The 20,529-nt window shown below is 39.9% G+C and overlaps 1 protein-coding gene across 1 annotated transcript in view; it reads left to right on the top strand.

Moving 5' to 3' along the window:
• Nucleotides 1-20,529, top strand: part of MEIKIN (meiotic kinetochore factor) — a gene marked incomplete at both ends in the record, with an annotated part of 122,314 nt that overhangs the window by 19,772 nt on the left and 82,013 nt on the right. Inside the window, 2 exons of the mRNA XM_081232611.1 lie at nucleotides 8,360-8,399; nucleotides 15,755-15,819. Of these exons, the coding sequence (XP_081088737.1) occupies nucleotides 8,360-8,399; nucleotides 15,755-15,819 (105 nt within the window). The remainder of the gene's footprint in view (nucleotides 1-8,359; nucleotides 8,400-15,754; nucleotides 15,820-20,529) is intronic.

Raw genomic sequence — 20,529 nt, 5'->3', positions numbered from 1 at the left:
GCTGTACCAATTCACATTCCCACCAGCAGTGCAAGAGTGTTCCCTTTTCTCTACACCCTCTCCAGCATTTATTGTTTCTAGATTTTTTGATGATGGCCATTCTGACCGGTGTGAGATGATATCTCATTGTAGTTTTGATTTGCATTTCTCTAATGATTAATGATGTTGAGCATTCTTTCATGTGTTTGTTGGCAGTCTGTATATCTTCTTTGGAGAAATGTCTGTTTAGGTCTTCTGCCCATTTTTGGATTGGGTTGTTTGTTTTTTTATTATTGAGCTGCATGAGCTGCTTGTAAGTTTTGGAGATTAATCCTTTGTCATTTGCTTCATTTGCAAATATTTTCTCCCATTCTGAGGGTTGTCTTTTCGTCTTGTTTATGGTTGCCTTTGCTGTGCAAAAGCTTTTAAGTTTCATTAGGTCCCATTTGTTTATTTTTGTTTTTATTTCCGTTTCTCTAGGAGGTGGGTCAAAAAGGATCTTGCTGTGATGTATGCCATAGAGTGTTCTGCCTATGTTTTCCTCTAAGAGTTTGATAGTTTCTGGCCTTACATTTAGGTCTTTAATCCATTTTGAGATTATTTTTGTGTATGGTGTTAGGGAGTGTTCTAATCTCATACTTTTACATGTACCTGTCCAGTTTTCCCAGCACCACTTATTGAAGAGGCTGTCTTTTCTCCACTGTACATTCCTGCCTCCTTTATCAAAGATAAGGTGACCATATGTGCGTGGGTTTATCTCTGGGCTTTCTATCCTGTTCCATTGATCTATCTTTCTGTTTTTGTGCCAGTACCATACTGTCTTGATTACTGTAGCTTTGTAGTATAGTCTGAAGTCACAGAACCTGATTCCTCCAACTCCGTTTTTCTTTCTCAAGATTGCTTTGGCTATTCGGGGTCTTGTGTGTTTCCATACAAATTGTGAAATTTTTTGTTCTAGTTCTTTGATAAATGCCAGTGGTAGTATGATAGGGATTGCATTGAATCTTTAGATTGCTTTGGGTAGTATAGTCATTTTCACAATGTTGATTCTTCCAATCCAAGAACATGGTATATCTCTACATCTATTTGTATCATCTTTAATTTCTATCATCAGTGTCTTATAATTTTCTGCATACAGGTCTTTTGTCTCCTTAGGTAGGTTTATTCCTAGATATTTTATTCTTTTTGTTGCAATGGTAAATGGGAGTGTTTTCTTAATTTCACTTTCAGATTTTTCATTATTAGTGTATAGGAATGCCAGAGATTTCTGTGCATTAATTTTGTATCCTGCTACTTTACCAAATTGATTGATTAGCTCTAGTAGTTTTCTGGTAGCATCTTTAGGATTCTCTATGTATAGTATCATGTCATCTGCAAACAGTGACAGCTTTACTTCTTCTTTTCCGATTTGGATTCCTTTTATTTCCTTTTCTTCTTTGATTGCTGTGGCTAAAACTTCCAAAACTATGTTGAATAAGAGTGGTGAGGGGGCTTCCCTGGTGGCGCAGTGGTTGAGAGTCCGCCTGCCGATGCAGGGGACACGGGTCGATGCCCCAGTCTGGGAAGATCCCACATGCCGTGGAGTGGCTGGGCCCGTGAGCCATGGCCGCTGAGCCGGCACGTCCGGAGGCTGTGCTCTGCAATGGGAGAGGCCACAATAGTGAGATGCCCGCGTACCGCAAAAAAAAAAAAAAAAAAAAAAAAAAAAAAAGAGTGGGCAGCCTTGTCTTGTTCCTGATCTTAGTGGAAATGGTTTCAATTTTTCACCATTGAAGATGATGGTGGCTGTGGGTTTGTCATATATGGCCTTTATTATGTTGAGGAAAGTTCCCTCTATGCCTACTTTCTGCAGGGTTTTTATCATAAATGGGTGTTGAATTTTGTCGAAAGCTTTCTCTGCATCTTTCTCTGCATCATTGAGATGATCATATGGTTTTTCTCCTTCAGTTTGTTAATATGGTGTATCATGTTGATTGATTTGCGTATACTGAAGAATCCTTGCATTCTTGCAATAAACCCCACTTGATCATGGTGTATGATCCTTTTAATGTGCTGTTGGATTCTGTTTGCTAGTATTTTGTTGAGGATTTTTGCATCTATGTTCATCAGTGATATTGGCCTGTAGTTTTCTTTCTTTGTGACATCCTTGTCTGGTTTTGGTATCAGGGTGATGGTGGCCTCGTAGAATGAGTTTGGGAGTGTTCCTCCCTCTGCTATATTTTGGAAGAGTTTGAGAAGGACAGGTGTTAGCTCTTCTCTAAATGCTTGATAGAATTCGCCTGTGAAGCCATCTGGCCCTGGGCTTTTTTTTTTGGAAGATTTTTAATCACAGTTTCACTTTCAGTGCTTGTGACTGGTCTCTTCATAGTCTCTATTTCTTCCTGATTCAGTCTTGGCAGGTTGTGCATTTCTAAGAATTTGTCCATTTCTTCCAGGTTGTCCATTTTATTGGCATAAAGTTGCTTGTAGTAATCTCTCATTATCTTTTGTATTTCTGTAGTGTCACTTGTTACTTCTCCTTTTTCATTTCTGATTCTATTGATTTGAGTCTTCTCTTTTTTTTTCTTGATGAGTCTGGCTAATGGTTTATCAATTTTGTTTATCTTCTCAAGGAACCAGCTTTTAGTTTTATTGATCTTTGCTATCATTTCCTTCATTTCTTTTTCATTTATTTCTGATCTGATCTTTATGATTTCTTTCCTTCTGCTAACTTTGGGGTTGTTTTGTTCTTCTTTCTCTAATTGCTTTAGGTGCAAGGTTAGGTTGTTTATTCGAGAATTTTCCTGTTTCTTAAGGTAGGATTGTATTGCTATAAACTTCCCTCTTAGAACTGCTTTTGCTGCATCCCATAGGTTTTGGGTCGTCGTGTCTCCATTGTCATTTGTTTCTAGGTATTTTTTGATTTCCTTTTTGATTTCTTCAGTGATCACTTCGTTATTAAGTAGTGTATTGTTTAGCCTCCATGTGTTTGTATTTTTTACAGCTCTTTTCCTGTAATTGATATCTAGTCTCATAGCGTTGTGATCAGAAAAGATACTTGATATGATTTCAATTTTCTTAACTTTACCAAGCCTTGAATTGTGACCCAAGATATGATCTATCCTGGAGAATGTTCCATGAACACTTGAGAAAAATGTGTATTCTGTTGTTTTTGGATGGAATGGCCTATAAATATCAATTAAGTCCATATTGTTTAATGTATCATTTAAAGCTTGTGTTTCCTTATTTATTTTCCTTTTGGATGATCTGTCCATTGGTGAAAGTGGGGTGTTAAAGTGCCCTACTATGATTGAGTTACTGTCAATTTCCCTTTTTATGGCTGTTAGTATTTACCTTATGTTTTGAGGTGCTCCTATGTTGGGTGCATAAATATATACAATTGTTATATCTTCTTCGTGGATCGATCCCTTGATCATAATGTAGTGTCCTTCTTTGTCTCTTCTAATAGTCTTTATTTTAAAGTCTAGTTTGTCTGATATGAGAGATACTCCAGCTTTCTTTTGATTTCCATTTGCATGGAATATCTTTTTCCTTCCCCTCACTTTCAGTCTGTATGTGTCCCTATGTGTCCCTAGGTCTGAAGTGGGTCTCTTGTAGACAGTATATATATGGGTCTTGTTTTTGTATCCATTCAGCCAGTCTGTGTCTTTTGGTGGGAGCATTTAATCCATTTGCATTTAAGGTAATTATCAATATGTATGTTCCTATTCCCATTTCTTAATTGTTTTGGGTTTGTTATTTTAGGTCTTTTCCTTCTCTTGTGTTTCTTGCCTAGAGAAGTTCCTTTAGCATTTGTTGTAAAGCTGGTTTGGTGGTGCTGAACTCTCTCAGTTTTTGCTTGTCTGTAAACGTTTTAATTTCTCCATCAAATCTGAATGAGATCCTTGCTGGGTAGAGTAATCTTGGTTGTAGGTTTTTCTCCTTCATCACTTTAAATATGTCCTGCCACTCCCTTCTGGCTTGCAGAGTTTCTGCTGAAAGATCAGCTGTTAACCTTATGGGGATTCCCTTGTGTGATATTTGTTGTTTTTCCCTTGCTGCTTTTAATATGTTTTCTTTGTATTTAATTTTGATAGTTTGATTAATATGTGTCTTGGCGTGTTTCTCCTTGGAGTTATCCTGTGTGGGACTCTCTGTGCTTCCTGGACTTGATTAACTATTTCCATTCCTATATTAGGGAAGTTTTCAAGTATAATCTCTTCAGATATTTTCTCAGTCCCTTTCTTTTCATCTTCTTCTTCTGGGACCCCTATAATTCGAATGTTGGTGCGTTTAATGTTGTCCCAGAGGTCTCTGAGACTGTCCTCAGTTCTTTTCATTCTTTTTTCTTTATTCTGCTCTGCAGTAGTTATTTCCACTATTTTATCTTTCAGGTCTCCTATCCGTTCTTCTGCCTCAGTTATTCTGCTTTTGATCCCTTCTAGAGAATTTTTAATTTCATTTCTTGTGTTGTCAATCGTTGCTTGTTTCCTCTTTAGTTCTTCTAGGTCCTTGTTAAATGTTTCTTGCATTTTCTCTATTCTATTTCCAAGATTTTGGATCATCTTTACTATCATTATTCTGAATTCTTTTTCAGGTAGACTGCCTATTACCTCTTCATTTGTTAGGTCTGGTGGGTTTTTATCTTGCTTCTTCATCTGCTGTGTGTTTTTCTGTCTTCTCATTTTGCTTATCTTACTGTGTTTGGGCTCTCCTTTTTGCAGGCTGCAGGTTCGTAGTTCCCGTTGTTTTTGGTGTCCGTTCCCAGTGGCTAAAGTTGGTCCAGTGGGTTGTGTAGGCTTCCTGGTGGAGGGGACTAGTGCCTGTGTTCTGGTGGATGAGGCTGGATCTTGTCTTTCTGGTGGGCAGGTCCACGTCTGGTGGTGTGTTTTGGGGTGTCTGTGGCCTTATTATGATTTTAGGCAGCCTCTCTGCTAATGGGTGGGGTTGTGTTTCTGTCTTGCTAGTTGTTTGGCATAGGGTGTCCAGCACTGTAGCTTGCTGGTCATTGAGTGAAGCTGGGTGTTGGTGTTGAGATGGAGATCTCTGGGAAATTTTCGCCATTTGATATTACGTGGAGCTGGGAGGTCTCTTGTGGACCAGTGTCTTGAAGTTGGCTCTCGCACCTCAGAGGCACAGCATTGACTCCTGGTTGCAGCACCAAGAGCCTTTCATCCTCACGGCTCAGAATAAAAGGGAGAAAAAGGAGAAAGAAAAGAAAAGAGAGAGAAAGAGAAAGAAAGAAAGAGAGAAAGAAAGATAAGAAAATATAAAATTAAAAATAGAGTAAGATAAAATAAAATAAATTTATTAAAATAAAAAATAAAGAAAAATAAAAATTTTTAAGTAAAAAAGAAAAAAAAAAAAACCGAACAGAACCCTAGGGCAAATGGTGAAAGCAAAGCTATACAGACAAAATCTCACACAGAAGCATACACATACACACTCACAAAAAGAGGAGAAGGGGAAAAAATAATAAATCTTGCTCTCAAAGTCCACCTCCTCAATTTGCGATGATTCGTTGTCTATTCAGGTATTCCACCAATGCAGGGTACATCAAGTTGATTGTGGAGATTTAATGCGCTGCTCCTGATGCTGCTGGGAGAAATTTCCCTTTCTCTTCTTTGTTCGCACAGCTCCTGGGGTTCAGCTTTGGATTTGGCCCCGCCTCTGCGTGTAGGTCGCTGGAGGGCATCTGTTCTTCGCTCAGACAGGACGGGGTTAAAGGAGCAGCAGATTCGGGGGCTCTGGCTCACTCAGGCTAGGCGGAGGGAGGGGTACGGATGCGGGGCGAGCCTGCGGCGGCAGAGGCGGGCGTCACGTTGCAGCAGCCTGAGGCGCGCCGTGCCTTCTCCCGGGGAAGTTGTCCCTGGATCACGGGACCCTGGTAGTGGCGGGCTGCACAGGCTCCTGGGAGGGGAGGTGTGGAGCGTGACCTGTGCTCACACACAGGCTTCTTGGTGGCGGCAGCAGTAGCCTTAGCGTCTCATGCCCGTCTCTGGGGTCGGCGCTGATAGCCGCGGCTCACGCCCGTCCCTGTAGCTCCTTTAAGCAGCGCTCTTAATCCCCTCTCCTCACGCACCAGGAAACAAAGAGGGAAGGAAAAGTCTCTTGCCTCTTCGGCAGGTCCAGGCTTTTTCCCGGACTCCCTCCCGGCTAGCTGTGGTGCACTAACTCCTTCAGGCTGTGTTCATGCCAGTCCTCTCCCTGCGCTCTGATCCCGAAGCCCTGAAGCCCGATCCTCAGCTCCCAGCCCCGCCCCTCCCGGCGGGGCAGACAAGCCTCTAGGGCTGGTGAGTGCCCGTCGGCACCGATCCTCTGTGCGGGAATCTCTCTGCTTTGCCCTCTGCACCCCTGTTGCTTATCTGCTGTTCTGATTGGGTGATTTCTATTATTCTATCTTCCAGATCACTTGTTCTACTGTGTCATTTAGTTTGCTATCATTGCTTCTAGATTGGTTTTTATCTTGGTAATTGAATTGTCCATTTTTGATTGGTTCATTTTTATAATTTCTAGTTCCTTGTTACAGTGATCTGCATTTCTATCAATTATCTTTCTTAATTATGTTAGCCTTTTTATTACCACCTTTTTTTTTTTTTTTTCGGTACGCGGGCCTCTCACTGTTGTGGCCTCTCCCGTTGCGGAGCACAGGCTCCGGACACTCAGGCTCAGCGGCCATGGCTCACAGGCCCAGCCGCTCCGCGGCATGTGGGATCTTGCCGGACCGGGGCACGAACCCGTGTCCTCTGCATCGGCAGGCGGACTCTCAACCACTGCGCCACCAGGGAAGCCCTATTACCACCTTTTTGAGTTCAATGTCTAGTAGACTGGTGAGCTCTGTTTCACTGTTTTTTTCTTACAGAGGATCTTGGGTCTTTTAATTCAGAGTAGTTCCTCTGACTTTTCATTTTACTTAACTTTGTCTTTATTAATTTAAGAGAAACAGTTATCTACTATGGTCTTGAAAGGGTGTTTTTATGTGGGAGCATCCTGGTGCAGGCTGTGTGTGTCCAATGTTTTGGTGCAAAGGCTGGTTTTGGTATAGACACAGCCCTGTCCTTCCTCAGGTTTTGCTGGCTGTTATCCCCTTGATAGTGGGTGTGGTTCATGCTAGAGTATCTAGAGCCTATGCAGAATGTGAGGCAGGGCTTCCTCTCTGCTCAGTGGCTGTCACCACTTTGTCAGAGGCAGGTCTGCTCTCCAGTTGTTGGATTAGAAGCTCTGAGGGTTGGGTCTCTGTTGCCCTTGAGCCTGTCCCCTGCCCCAAAGCAAGTGAGGCTTCTTCAGTCACAGAGGACCTGTGTGCCACCTGTGTAGGCATCTGTGATTCTGCTCAGAAGCTGCTTAAGTTCGCGTCCCTTTCTCTGTTGTATTTGTCCCAGATATAGTGCAAGGCTGTGGTGTGACATAGGCTGGGCCTGGTGGTCAGGGCATTGTGGATATAGGAACTGAGGTGGCTGTGCTTCCTCCTGAGATCTGGGCTGCCTCTGTGGCAGACCTCTCCCAAGACCTGCCTGCTCCAGATCTACCACTAAGGTGTGGTATGGAATAGGTGGAGCCAGGGCACTCTCACTGGGAGCTGAACCACCACCTATTCCTGAGTGTGCTGACAATGGCCTCCACGGCTCCACCCAGATCACACTACACGCCCTCTTGGTGGTCTCTGCCTAGCTAGATGGAGCCCTCTCCCAGGGCCTATGTGCTCAAAGTTCAGGGCTTAACCACTGCACACTCTTTTGATGCCACCCTATGTGCATGCTGACAGTACCCACCACAGCTCAACCCGGATCACACCCCAGGCACCCTGGTCTGTCTCTGGGTAGCTAGATCAAGTCTTTGCCCAGAACCTACGCCAGGCTATAGTGTGGAGTGAGTGGGGCTGGGGTACTTGCCCCTTTGAGTTGGGAAGTGCCATGAGGTTCTCTTTGCCCTGATTGTTAGCAAGCCAGAATGTGTATACTGCTTAAGGTAGAGTCTAGGCTTTTCCAGCCCTTCTGTCTGTCTCAGCAGATTTACCAGCAGGCCAGGGCACTTGTCTCCTGTGCACAGGACCCAAGGACTGTGATGTCCAGGTTGGGCTTGTTTTGCTTGCTCCCCAGGGTGAGGGTCCACCCATGTGGACCTTTTCTTCCTTACAGATCTCTCCCAGGGGCACAAGTCCTGACCCAGTGCCTTTTTCTTCCATCTCACCTGGTTATGTGGAGATCTGTCTCACAGCTTTGGTTGTATAGGAGTTTTTCTGCCAGTTTCCAGTTAGTTTTCCATGAGAATTTTTCTACATGTATATGTATTTTTGATGTGTTTGCTGTGGGAGGTGAGTTCCACATTCTCCTATCCTGCCATCTTGGTTACCCTCCCCTGAATTATATTTCTAATAGATTGTTTTTTTTTCCTTTCTTAGGTACCTCTTCAGAAGACTATCAGAAATGCCATAGAAAAGTGTAAGAACTAACAGTTTAAAAGTTGTTGTGCTTTTAAAACTTTATGTACTAATAGTTATGTAGCAAGTATGATTGGTAACCCACAAATTCAGATGTTTGTTTATTCAATATTTGTTGAGGACTCACTGTATACCAGAACTGTTCTGATTGCTGGAGGTATATTTGCTAACTATCCATCTGTCTGTCTGTCTATCTATCTAATTGCTGTAGTGAACAAAATTGATTAAAAACAAAATCTCTGCCTTCTTTGAGTCCACATTCTAGTTGGAGGAGATAGACAATAAATAAATAAGCAAGTAAATTTATACCATGCTATATGGTAATGAATGCTATGGAGAAAAATAAAACAAAATAGGGGACTAGGGAGTATTGGGATAGAGATTTGCTCTTCTAAGTAGTGTGGTCCGAGACTCACCATTGAAAAGGCAGCATTTGAGCAGAGTCCTAAAGAAGGAGACAGAGCAAGCTGTGTAACTCATTGGAGAAAAGAGCATTCCAGGTAGAGGGAATAGCTGGAGCCATGCCCTGAGGCAAGAAGGCCTGGGCTCCTGGTGTGAAGTGAGGGAGGAGGAGTGAGGTAAGAGAGAAAGTGAGAGAAGAAGCAAGAGGCCAGATCATATAAGGCATTTTAGTCAAATATAAGTGAATTGGAAGGCCTTTGAAGGGTTTAGAAGGATGATATGATACGACTTATGTTTTAAAAGAATCATGCTAGCTGCTGTGTTGAGAATAGACTATGATGAGGCAAGGAATTAGGGAAATTATAGTTAGGAGACTACTGCCCTAATCTGGGCAAGAAATATTGGAATATGGACCAGAGTGGCAAGAGGGGAGATAGTGAGAGGTAGGATTTTGGATATATTTTGAAAGCAGAACTAAGAGGATCCACTGAAGGACTGAGTGGTGAAGTATGAAAGTAGTCAAGGTTAACACCATGGTTTTGGCTTGAGCAACTGGAAGGATGGAGTTGCCATTTATTAAGATGGGGAAGACTGAGGAGAAACATATTACCAGGGGCAGGTGAGTTTGGCTTAGGGCATGTAGACTGAAGGGTAAGGTATGTGGGAGAGATGTTCAAGGACGTGGTCACATTCTGGATCATGAATACCTTAAGAGCTGGTATTTTAATTTTTTCCTGAATATGATGAGAGCCTATGAAAGATTTTCAGTAGGACTGTAAAATATAATGATTTTTTTAACACCTAATCTTAAAAGGTTGAAAGAACTTACACAAAATTCATACAAGTTTAAAAACAAAGTCAGGAGACACCATCAAGAAAGTGAGAAGACAGTATACACAATGGGAGAAAATATTTGCAAATCATATATCTAATAAGGGAATTGTATGCAGAGCATGTAAAGAACTCTTACAACTCAACAATAAAAGGACAAATAACCTGATTTAAAAATGGACAAAGCATCTGAACAGGCATTTCTCCATAGAAGATAAACAAATGGCCAATAAGCACGTGAAAAGATACTTAATATCATTATCCATTCGGGAAATGCAAATCAACTTCATTGAGATAGAACTTCACACCCACTGGGATGGTTATAATCAAAGAGACAGATAACAAGTATTGTCTTGGATGTGGAGAAGTTGGAACTCTCATACATGGCTGATGAGAATTTTAAATAGTGAAGGTGCTTTGGAAAATAGCTTGGCAGTTCCTCCAAATGTGACCCAGCAATTCAGTCCTAGTTTTGCATACCTAAGAGAAATGAAAACTATGTGTACACAAAAACTTGTACATGAATGTTCACAGCAAGTTGATTCATAACAGCCAAAAAGTAGAAACAATCCAAATATCCATCTACTGATGAATAGATAAATAAAATATGGTATATCCATAATGGGATGTTATTCAACAGCAAAAAGAAGTGAAATTCTGATATGCACTACAACATGGATGAACCCTGTAAATATTATGCTAACTGAAAGAAGCCAGTCATACAAGACCACATATTTTATGGTTTCATTCATATAAGATAGCAAGAATAGACAAATCTGTAGAGACAGAAAGCAGATTAATGATTGCCTAAGACTGGGAGGTTTGGGAAAAAATGAGAATTGACTGCTAGTGGGTATAGGGTTTCTTTTTGGGGTGATGAAAATGTTCTAAAATTGACTGTGATGGTGGTTGCACAACTCTCTGAATATACTAAAAACCATTGAATTACACACTCTAAATTGGTAAATTATAAATTGGTAAATTATATGGTATGTGAATTATATCAATAAATCTGTTAAAAAAGAAAAAGTTAGGACCAAGGAAGCCAAGGAGATATAATTTTTAATAGGTGATATAGATATAACCAGATTTTGTTTATACCAGAATTAAATGGTAGACAGTACAATGTGGTCTTCTTTGATGAGGATCTATAGTATTGGTACTTTGTGTTGCTGAGTGTGTGGGGGCAAGGACTGATAAACTGCTGAGCAAAAATTTCTGTGGAATTTTTAATTACCCAACCAAAATTCTTGCCAGTCATCCTACCTCTTCGCAAACATATGCATCATATTTCTGTCTTGTGCAATCACTTTTGCAGCAAAGAAGAAGATGGATTAGGAGTGATTAGATTGAAGGGATGACTATTGTGGCATTCCAAGTGAGGCATGATTAGGACCTGAACTTTAGTGGCAAGGATTGCTTAGAAGGAAAACTTGAGAACAATTCAAGAGTGATAATCAACTGTTGTTAATGATTGGTTGGTTAAGAGAGGAAGATGGAGTCTGTGATGACCCTCAGCCCTCTGACTTAGGAAATAGGATGAATGATGACTCATTCACTATGTGAAGGAACACAAATAGAAAAGCAAGAGTGAGTTGGAGTGACAGGTCTGGAAAACACTGAAATACCTACAGCACTTTGAAGTGGAGATATCTAGCAGGCATTTGTATATCCCAGCCTGGAAAACAAGGGAAAGGTTCTGGGCTGAAAGCATAGTTGTTCCCTTGGGAAAGTGTTTAGAGTGAGAAAAGAATAGTTTTAGTGTGATAGGCTCCTTATAGTTATGCTTGCATCTAAATGATGAGAAATTTCTGAAGAAAAGAAAATCAGTGACTTTTATTCTTGAGTGAATTATTCTTCCTTGGTGAACAACAATGAAAATTCTAAGGATAAATTATTAAGAAAATATAGCTTTATTGATTTATTTTTTAAAATAACTGATCTAAACTTCTCACGGGCTTTGATCACCTTTCTCCCCTGTTTAGCAGGGAAATGATGAGATAAAGTTATTAATGCCATCCAGTTACTTCCAGGTAAAAGTCTCTTCTGGGTAAAAGCTGAGTCTTTCAGATTTTCTCCCACTCCATATTCCTGAGGATGATCATACCTCTTGATTTGCCTGGGACAGTCCTAGTACGTGCCTGCTGTTCTCACATAATCTTTTATAGAGCTTCCTTTTACTCTCAGAAAGGTCCCAGTTTGGACAAATCATCACCCTAAATATAGGTGTATAGACCAGAGGTGGGGGATGGGTGAAGTTGGGTCTTGAGGGTGTCTGGGATCCACAAGTTGTCTCTGAATTTTTACTGATTTGTGCTGCAGGTTTCAAGACTAGTTCATTGATGAACTTACAGCCGTATTTTGGGCCTGAAGTCCTCCATTGCTGATTTTTCCTCACCTTAGCTTTTATTGCCGTCCCAAACCCCTTAAGTCTCATTGAAGTCCTCCATCCAGATTTTGACTTAGTTGCCTTTCTACAACCTTCGTGGTAAACACACCTTAGACACAACAGCCCTATGCCAGGTATTTTGGTTCTAAATTTGACCACCTTCTCTGCATTGCCTTTGGTATGTGGAACCTTGAGAACTAGTTTACAGTATACAGGAATTAAGGGACTCTTAGGAGGGCTGAAGCCTCCTCTCTGCCTGAGTATCCCAAGCTCTTATTTTTATGTTGAGTTTCCACCTTGTGTGGATGTTTTCTCCTAGAGTTCTAAACAGGGAGTTTGGCACATGCCCTCTACTTTGGGCTTTCTCTTCACCTCTTCTAATGTCATCATCACACCTCTTACCCCCACCTCCAGATTTTCGGCTTGAAGGAGAGAAGTCAGTCCCCATTGTCTAACTGCTTGTTTCCTAAGCCTCTGTCCCCTTTCTCTTTCCAATAAACCTTTAGGCTGGAAAGCGTAGAGGGGGGATCTATCTTAGGTCACATGAGTTCTTATAGTAAAACTCTGTAGTTCATGTAAAACTCTGTGGTTCTGTCCACAAGACTTAATCTATATATGTTAATAGGACCTTGAGGAATGTATCAGGATGTTAAATGTGCTTTCATGTAGTCTTAGAGTTTGGACAGTGACCTTAATAGATGAGAACAAAATAAAAATGACAATTACCCCATCCCCTATTCTGTGTAGAACCATCTATGTAGAATTTGTAATAAGTGAGATCAAAACCTAATTCTTTCAACATTAGACCATCACCAATCTCTAAGCTATTTAAGAAAAGACAAAGAATGCACTGAGAGGATGAAATGATCAAGAATGTTTATTTCTTTGATAAGAGTTATTGGTGTCATATGCAAGGAGAGGGGGAAACTTCTCCCTCACCTCAACACAAGAGAGAAGCTCCCAGAGATCCATTTGGAAAGTTAAACATATGTTCCCTGGAATTTGGTTTCTGACTCACACCTGGTAAAGCTAAAAGCAAGAAGGTCTGTTAGATGCTTTGGAATGGCTGATAAAGGGGACACTAGAAATACTTTCAGAGTTTGGCACAGCAAAGATTTGTGCATATTGCCCAGATGTCAGACATAGATCCCACAGAAGGGATCATCTTGAAAGGGATCATGCCCAATACGACTTCCTGGAAAGGACAAAATAAACTTGACTGAAAGAGACTGGAAATTCTACCATCAAATTGAAAAGCTGAGGACATCATAAAGAGCAAGTGAGAGAGCCCCAGAGATGGGGAAATCTTATCACCGAACCCTTCAAAATACTTCAGGTTTGGTCTTCCCTGGTGGTGCAGTGGTTAAGAATCCGCCTGCCAATGCAGGGGACACAGGTTCGAGCCCTGGTCCAGGAAGATCCCCCATCCCGCGGAGCAACTAGCCCCGTGCACCACAATTACTGAGCCCGCACTCTAGAGCCTGCAAGCCACAACTACTGAAGCCTGCGCACCTAGAGCCCATGCTCAGCAACAAGAGAAGACACCGCAGTGAGAGGCCCACGCACCGCAAAGAAGAGTAGCCCCCACTCGCTGCAACTAGAGAAAGCCCGCGCACAGCAACAAAGACCCAACGCAGCCAAAAATAAAATAAATAAATTTATTTAAAAAAAACTACTTCAGGTTTGAAAGAGTCAGCATTTGGTTATCTGTCATGCCCAAAGGGCACCAAGGACATATTATAATAGTATCAGTTAAGATCAGGAAAGACCTTTTCTACAGTTCCTTCCTGCTACTCCAATGCCAAAGGATCCTAAAGAGTAGTTAACAAATGGGGAAGGAAAAAGAGCAAGAAATAGAGGGAAAAAACAGCGATGGTTGCTTTCCTCACTGCAGGTTATGAGTCTAAATTAGACCTAAGTTGGGAAAAGGAAGAGGTTTAAGTTGGATAATAAGAGTTTAGTGTTGTGATATTATGCTGGGCTTTTTATTACCTAAAAATGACTATTTATAGGCCAGAGAATACCACAAAAGCAACAGAATACACCTGAAAGGGGCAAGAAAGTACTATTTTGACAGGATGAATTAATTTTTTTGTATCTGATTTTTTTCCAATATTTTTTATTGAAGTATAGATGATTTACAATGTGTTAATTTCTGCTATGCAGCAAAGTGATTCTGTTATATATATATATATACATTCTTTTTAAAATATTCTTTTCCATTATGGTTTATCATAGGATATTGAATATAATTCTCTGTGCTATACAGTAGGACCTTGTTGTTTATAAATTCTATATATAAAAGCTTACATCTTCTAACTCCAACCTCCTACTCCATCCCTCCCCCAATCCTCTCCCCCTTGGCAACCACCACTCTGTTCTCTATGTATGTCATTCTGTTTCTGTTTCATAGATAGGTTCATTTGTGTCATATTTTAGATTCCATGTATAAGTGATATAATATGGTATTTGTCTTTCTCTTTCTGACTTACTTCACTTAGTATGATAATCTCTAGTTGCATCCATGTTGCTGCAAATAGCATTATTTTGTTCTTTTTTATGACTGAGTAGTATTCCATTGTATATATGTACCACATCTTCTTTACCTGTCCATCTACTGATGGACATTTAGGTTGTTTCCATGTCTTGGCTATTGTGAATAGTGCTACTATGAACATGGGGGTGCATGTGTCTTTCTGAATTATAGTTTTTAACAGGATAAATTTAAAGGGGAAATATGAAGGAATAAAATACTTTTTTGCTTACTGAGTTCAACTTTTCACTAAAGCAGTAATAGGAATTTAAAAATCATCTTCTCACATTTAGTTTTCAACTCCACTCTCTTGCTGGGGACTCAGAAATTCCACTTTGGTGGTCAGAGGCTGAGCTTTGATTATTTTGTATTCCTCTTGTAATAGCTAATCCTCTTTTACACATTTGGATAGGATTGGGGGCAGTCTCATTTGTGAAAGTATAAAATAGAACAGAGTATTAATTTTTTTAAAGTATTATCTCTAATGTTACTTGAGATGCTTACCACAAGAATCCTGGAAAACAAGGGACTTCCCAGGTGGTCCAGTGGGTAAGACTCCACACTCCCAATACAGGGGACCTGGGTTCGATACCTGGTTGGGGAACTAGATCCCACATGTATGCCACGACTAAGAGTCATGCTGCAACTAAGAGTCGGCATACCTCAACTAAGAAGTCCACATGCTGCAACTAAAAAAAAAAGATCCTGCTTGCCGCAAAGAACACCCTGCGTGCTGCAACTAAAACCCAGCACAGCCTAAATAAATAAATAAATAAATAAATAAATGTTTTCTGTAAAAAGGTAATGAGATATCATTTCTTTAAAAAAAAACGAATCCTGGAAAACAAGATTGCTATTCCTTTTCCATAAATGAGATAATCAAGACTCAAGACAGGTAAAGTAACTTTCCCAAGGCCACTGAAGTATAAGTAGCAGAACTGAGCTTTAAATCAAGGTCTGTCTGATTCTAAATACTATGCTTTGTCCTCTACACATATTGTCTCACACTGATGAATGTATAAGTATATTGCCCTTTATTATGAAACTATTTGTTCACATAGATATGTTAGCATTTTTTCTAACTAGCTTTATTTTTTCTATAGGATAATTGATTGCATACAAATGTCTTTAAGTATTATTTGAGGATTCTCAAAAGTTACTGAAAGAGTAAAAGAATCCCATTAATTTGTTCTTATTCTAGCATGATGATGTTAGCAGACCCAAGTATTTCTCCAAAACCAAAGAGTACTGCAAATTCAGAATCAGGTAATTAGTAATGAAACTAATCATTTTCATAATCCCCTATTTATTTATTTATTTTTAACATCTTTATTGGAGTATAATTGCTTTACAGTGTTGTGTTAGTTTCTGCTGTATAACAAACTGAATCAGCTATATGCATACATGTATTGCCACATCCCCTCCCTCTTGCGTCTCCCTCCCACCCTCATTATCCGACCCCTCTAGGTGGTTGCAAAGCACTGAGCTGATCTCCCGGTGCCATGCAGCTGCTTCCCAGTAGCTATCTATTTTACATTTGCTACTATATATATATGTCAATGCTACTCTCTCACTTCGTCCCTGCTTACCCTTCCCCATCCCCATTCCTCAAGTCCATTCTCTACGTCTGTGTCTTTATTCCTGTCCTACCCCAAGGTTCATCAGAACCATTTTTTTAGATTCCATATATATGTGTTAGCATGCAGTATTTGTTTTTCTCTTTCTGACTTACTTCACTCTGTATGACAGACTCTAGGTCCATCCACCTCACTACAAATAACTCAATTTCATTTCTTTTTATGGCTGAGTAATATTCCATTGTATATATGTGCCACATCTTCTTTATCCATTCATCCAATGATGGACACTTAGGTTGCTTCCATCTCCTGGCTATTGTAAATACAGCTGCAGTGAACATTGTGGTACATGACTCTGTCTGAATTATGGTTTTCTCAGGGTCCATGCCCAGTAGTGAGATTGCTGGGTGATATGGTAGTTCTATTTTTAACTTTTTAAGGAACCTCCATACTGTTCTCCATAGTGGCTGTATCAATTTACATTCCCACCAACAGTGCAACAGGGTTCCCTTTTCTCCACACCCTCTCCAGCATTTATTGTTTGTAGATTTTTTGTTGATGGCCATTCTGATTGGTGTGAGGTGATACCTCATTGTAGTTTTGATTTGCATTTCTCTAATGATTAGTGATGTTGAGCATCTTTTCATATGTTTGTTGGCAATCTGTATATCTGCTTTGGAGAAATGTCAATTTAGGTCTTCTGCCCATTTTTGGATTGGGTTGTTTGTTTTTTTGATATTGAGCTTCATGAGCTGTTGTATATTTTGAGGTTAATCCTTTGTCATTTGCTCCATTTGCAAATATTTTCTCCCATCTGAGGGCTATCTTTGAGTCATGTTAATGGTTTCCTTTACTGTGCAAAAGCTTTGAAGTTTCATTAGGTCCCATTTGTTTATTTTTGTTTTTATTTCCATTTCTCTACGAGGTGGGTCAGAAAGGATTTTGTTGTGATTTATGTCATAGAGTGTTCTACGTATGTTTTTCTCTAAGAGTTTTAGAGTGGCCTTACATTTAGGTCTTTAATCCATTTGGATTTTATTTTTGTGTATGGTGTTAGGAAGTGTTCTAATTTTATTCTTTTACATGCAGCTGTCCAGTTTTCCCACCACCACTTATTGAAGAGGCTGTCTTTTCTCCATTGTATACTCATGCCTCCTTTATCAAAGATAAGGTGATTGTATGTGCATAGGTTAATCTCTGGGCTTTCTATCCTGTTCCATTGATCTATCTTTCTGTTTTTGTGCCAGTACCATACTGTCTTGATTACTGTAGCTTTGTAATATAGTCTGAAGTCTGGGAGCCTGATTCCTCCAGCTGTGTTTTTCTTTCTCAATATTGTTTTGGCTATTTGGGGTCTTTTATGTTTCCATACAAATGGTGCAATTTTTTGTTCTAGTTCTGTGAAAAATGCCATTGGTAGTTTGATAAGGATTGCACTGAATCTGTAGATTGCTTTGTGTAGTATAGTCATTTTCACAATGTTGATTCCTCCAATCCAAGAACATGGTATATCTCTCCATCTGCTTGTATCCTCTTTAATTTCCTTCATCAGTGTCTTATAGTTTTCTGCATACAGGTCTTTTTTCTCCTTAGGTAGGTTTATTCCTAGGTATTTTATTCTTTTTGTTGCAATGGTAAATGAGAGTGTTTCCATAATTTCTCTTTCAGATTTTTCATCATTAGTGTATAGGAATGCCAGAGATTTCTGTGCATTAATTTTGTATCCTGCTACTCTACCAAATTGATTGATTAGCTCTAGTAGTTTTCTGGTAGCATCTTTAGGATTCTCTATGTATAGTATCATGTTATCTGCAAACAGTGACAGTTTTACTTCTTCTTTTCCAATTTGGATTCCTTTTATTTCTTTTTCTTCTCTGATTGCTGTGGCTAAAACTTCTAAAACTATGTTGAGTAATAGTGGTGAGAGTGGGCAACCTTGTCTTGTTCTGGATCTTAGTGGAAATGGTTTCAGTTTTTCACCATTGAGAATGATGTTGGCTGTGGGATTGTCTTATACGGTTTTTATTATGTTGAGGTATGTTCCCTCTATGTGTACTTTCTGGAGAGATTTTATCATAAATTGATGTTGAATTTTGTCAGAAGCTTTTTCTGCATCTATTGAGATGATCATATGGTTTTTATCCTTCTGTTTTTTAATATGGTGTATCACAATGATTGATTTGCGAATATTGAAGAATCTTTGCCTTCCTGGGATAAACCCCACTTATCATGGTGTATGATCCTTTTAATATGCTGTTGGATTGTTTGCTAGTATTTTTTTGAGGATTTTTGCATCTATGTTCATCAGTGATACTGGCCTGTAGTTTTCTTTCTTTGTGACATCTTTGTCTCTTTTTTTGTTTGTTTGTTTTTTGTTTTTTGTTTTTTTTTGCATTACGCGGGCCTCTCACTGTTGTGGCCTCTCCCATTGCAGAGCACAGGCTCTGGACGCGCAGGCTCAGTGGCTATGGCTCACGGGCCCAGCCACTCCGCGGCATGTGGGATCCTCCTGCACCAGGGCACAAACCCGTGTCTCCTGTGTCAGCAGGTGGACTCTCAACCACTGCGCCACCAGGGAAGCCCCTTTGTCTGGTTTTGGTATCAGGGTGATGGTAGCCTCGTAGAATGAGTTTGGGAGTGTTCCTCCCTCTGCTATATTTTGGCAGAGTTTCAGAAGGATAGGTTTTAAGTCTTCTCTAAATGTTTGATAGAATTTGCCCGTGAAGCCATCTGGTTCTAGGCTTTTGTTTGTTGGAAGATTTTTAATCACAGTTTCAATTTCAGTGATTGTGATTGGTCTGTTCATATTTTCTATTTCTTCCTGGTTCAGTCTTGGAAGGCTGTGCTTTTCTAAGAATTTGTCCATTCCTTCCAGGTTTCCATTTTATTGGCATATAGTTGCTTGTAGTAATCTCTCATGATCTTTTGTATTTCTGCAGTGTCAGTTGTTACTTCTCCTTTTTCATTTCTAATTTTGTTTATTTGAGTCTTCTCCCTTTTTTTTGGTGAGTCTGGCTAATGGTTTATCAATTTTGTTTATCTTCTTACAGAACTAGGTTTTAGTTTTATTGATCTTTGCTGTTGTTTCCTTCATTTCTTTTTCTTTTATTTCTGATCCGCTCTTTATGATTTCTTTCCTTCTGCTAACTTTGGGGTTTTTTGTTCTTTTTTCTCTAATTGCTTTAGGTGTAAGGTTAGGTTGTTTCAGATTTTTCTTGTTTCTTGAGGTAGGATTGTATTGCTATAAACTTTCCTCTTAGAATTGCTTTTGCTGCATCCCATAGGTTTTGGGTCATCGTGTTTTCATTGTCATTTGTTTCTAGGTATTTTTGATATCCTCTTTGATTTCTTCAGTGATCTCTTAGTTATTTAGTAGTGTAGTGTTTAGCCTCCATGTGTTTGTATTTTTTACAGGTTTTTTCCTGTAATAGATATGTAGTCTCATAGCGTTGTGGTCGGAAAAGATACTTGATATGATTTCAATTTTCTTAAATTTACCAAGGCTTGAATTGTGACCCAAGATATGATCTATCCTGGAGAATGTTCCATGAGCACTTGAGAAGAAAGTGTATTCTGTTGTGTTTGGATGGAATGTCCTATAAATATCAATTATGTCCATCTTGTTTAATGTATCATTTAAAGCTTGTGCTTCCTTATTTATTTTCCTTTTGCTTCCCTGGTGGCGCAGTGGTTGAGGGTCCGCCTGCCGATGCAGGGGACGCGGGTTCGTGCCCCGGTCTGGGAAGATCCCACATGCCGCGGAGCAACTAGGCCCGTGAGCCATGGCCGCTCAGCCTGCGTGTCCGGAGCCTGTGGTCCACAATGGGAGAGGCCACAACAGTGAGAGGCCCGTGTCACGCAAAAAAAAGTGGTGAAAGTGGGGTGTTAAAGTCCCCTACTATGATTGTGTTACTGTCGATTTCCCCTTTTATGGCTGTTAGCATTTGCCTTATGTATTGAGGTGCTCCTATGTTGGGTGCATAAATACTTATAATTGTTATATCTTCTTCTTGGGTTAATCCCTTAATCATTATGTAGTGTCCTCCTTTGTCTCTTGTAATAGTCTTTATTTTAATGTCTATTCTGTCTGATATGAGAATTGCTACTTCAGCTTTCTTGTAATTTCCATTTGCATGGAACATCTTTTTCCATTCCCTCACTTTCAGTCTGTATGTGTCCCTAGGTCTGAAGTGAGTCTCTTGTAGACAGCATATATACTTGTCTTGTTTTTGTATCCATTCAGCCAGTCTGTGTCTTTTGGCTGGAGCATTTAATCCATTTGCATTTAAGGTAATTATAGAAGTGTGTGTTCCTATTACCATTTTGTTAATTGCTTTGGGTTTGTTTTTGTAGGTCTTTTCTTTCTCTTGTGTTTCCCGCCTAGAGAAGTTCCTTCAGC

Source organism: Mesoplodon bidens, assembly GCF_964165515.1.
Source record: "Mesoplodon bidens genome assembly, chromosome: 4".
In the NCBI taxonomy this organism is placed as follows: domain Eukaryota; kingdom Metazoa; phylum Chordata; class Mammalia; order Artiodactyla; family Ziphiidae; genus Mesoplodon; species Mesoplodon bidens.
Note: the sequence above shows the minus strand (reverse complement) of the source record. Positions and strands in the feature narration are given on the sequence as shown.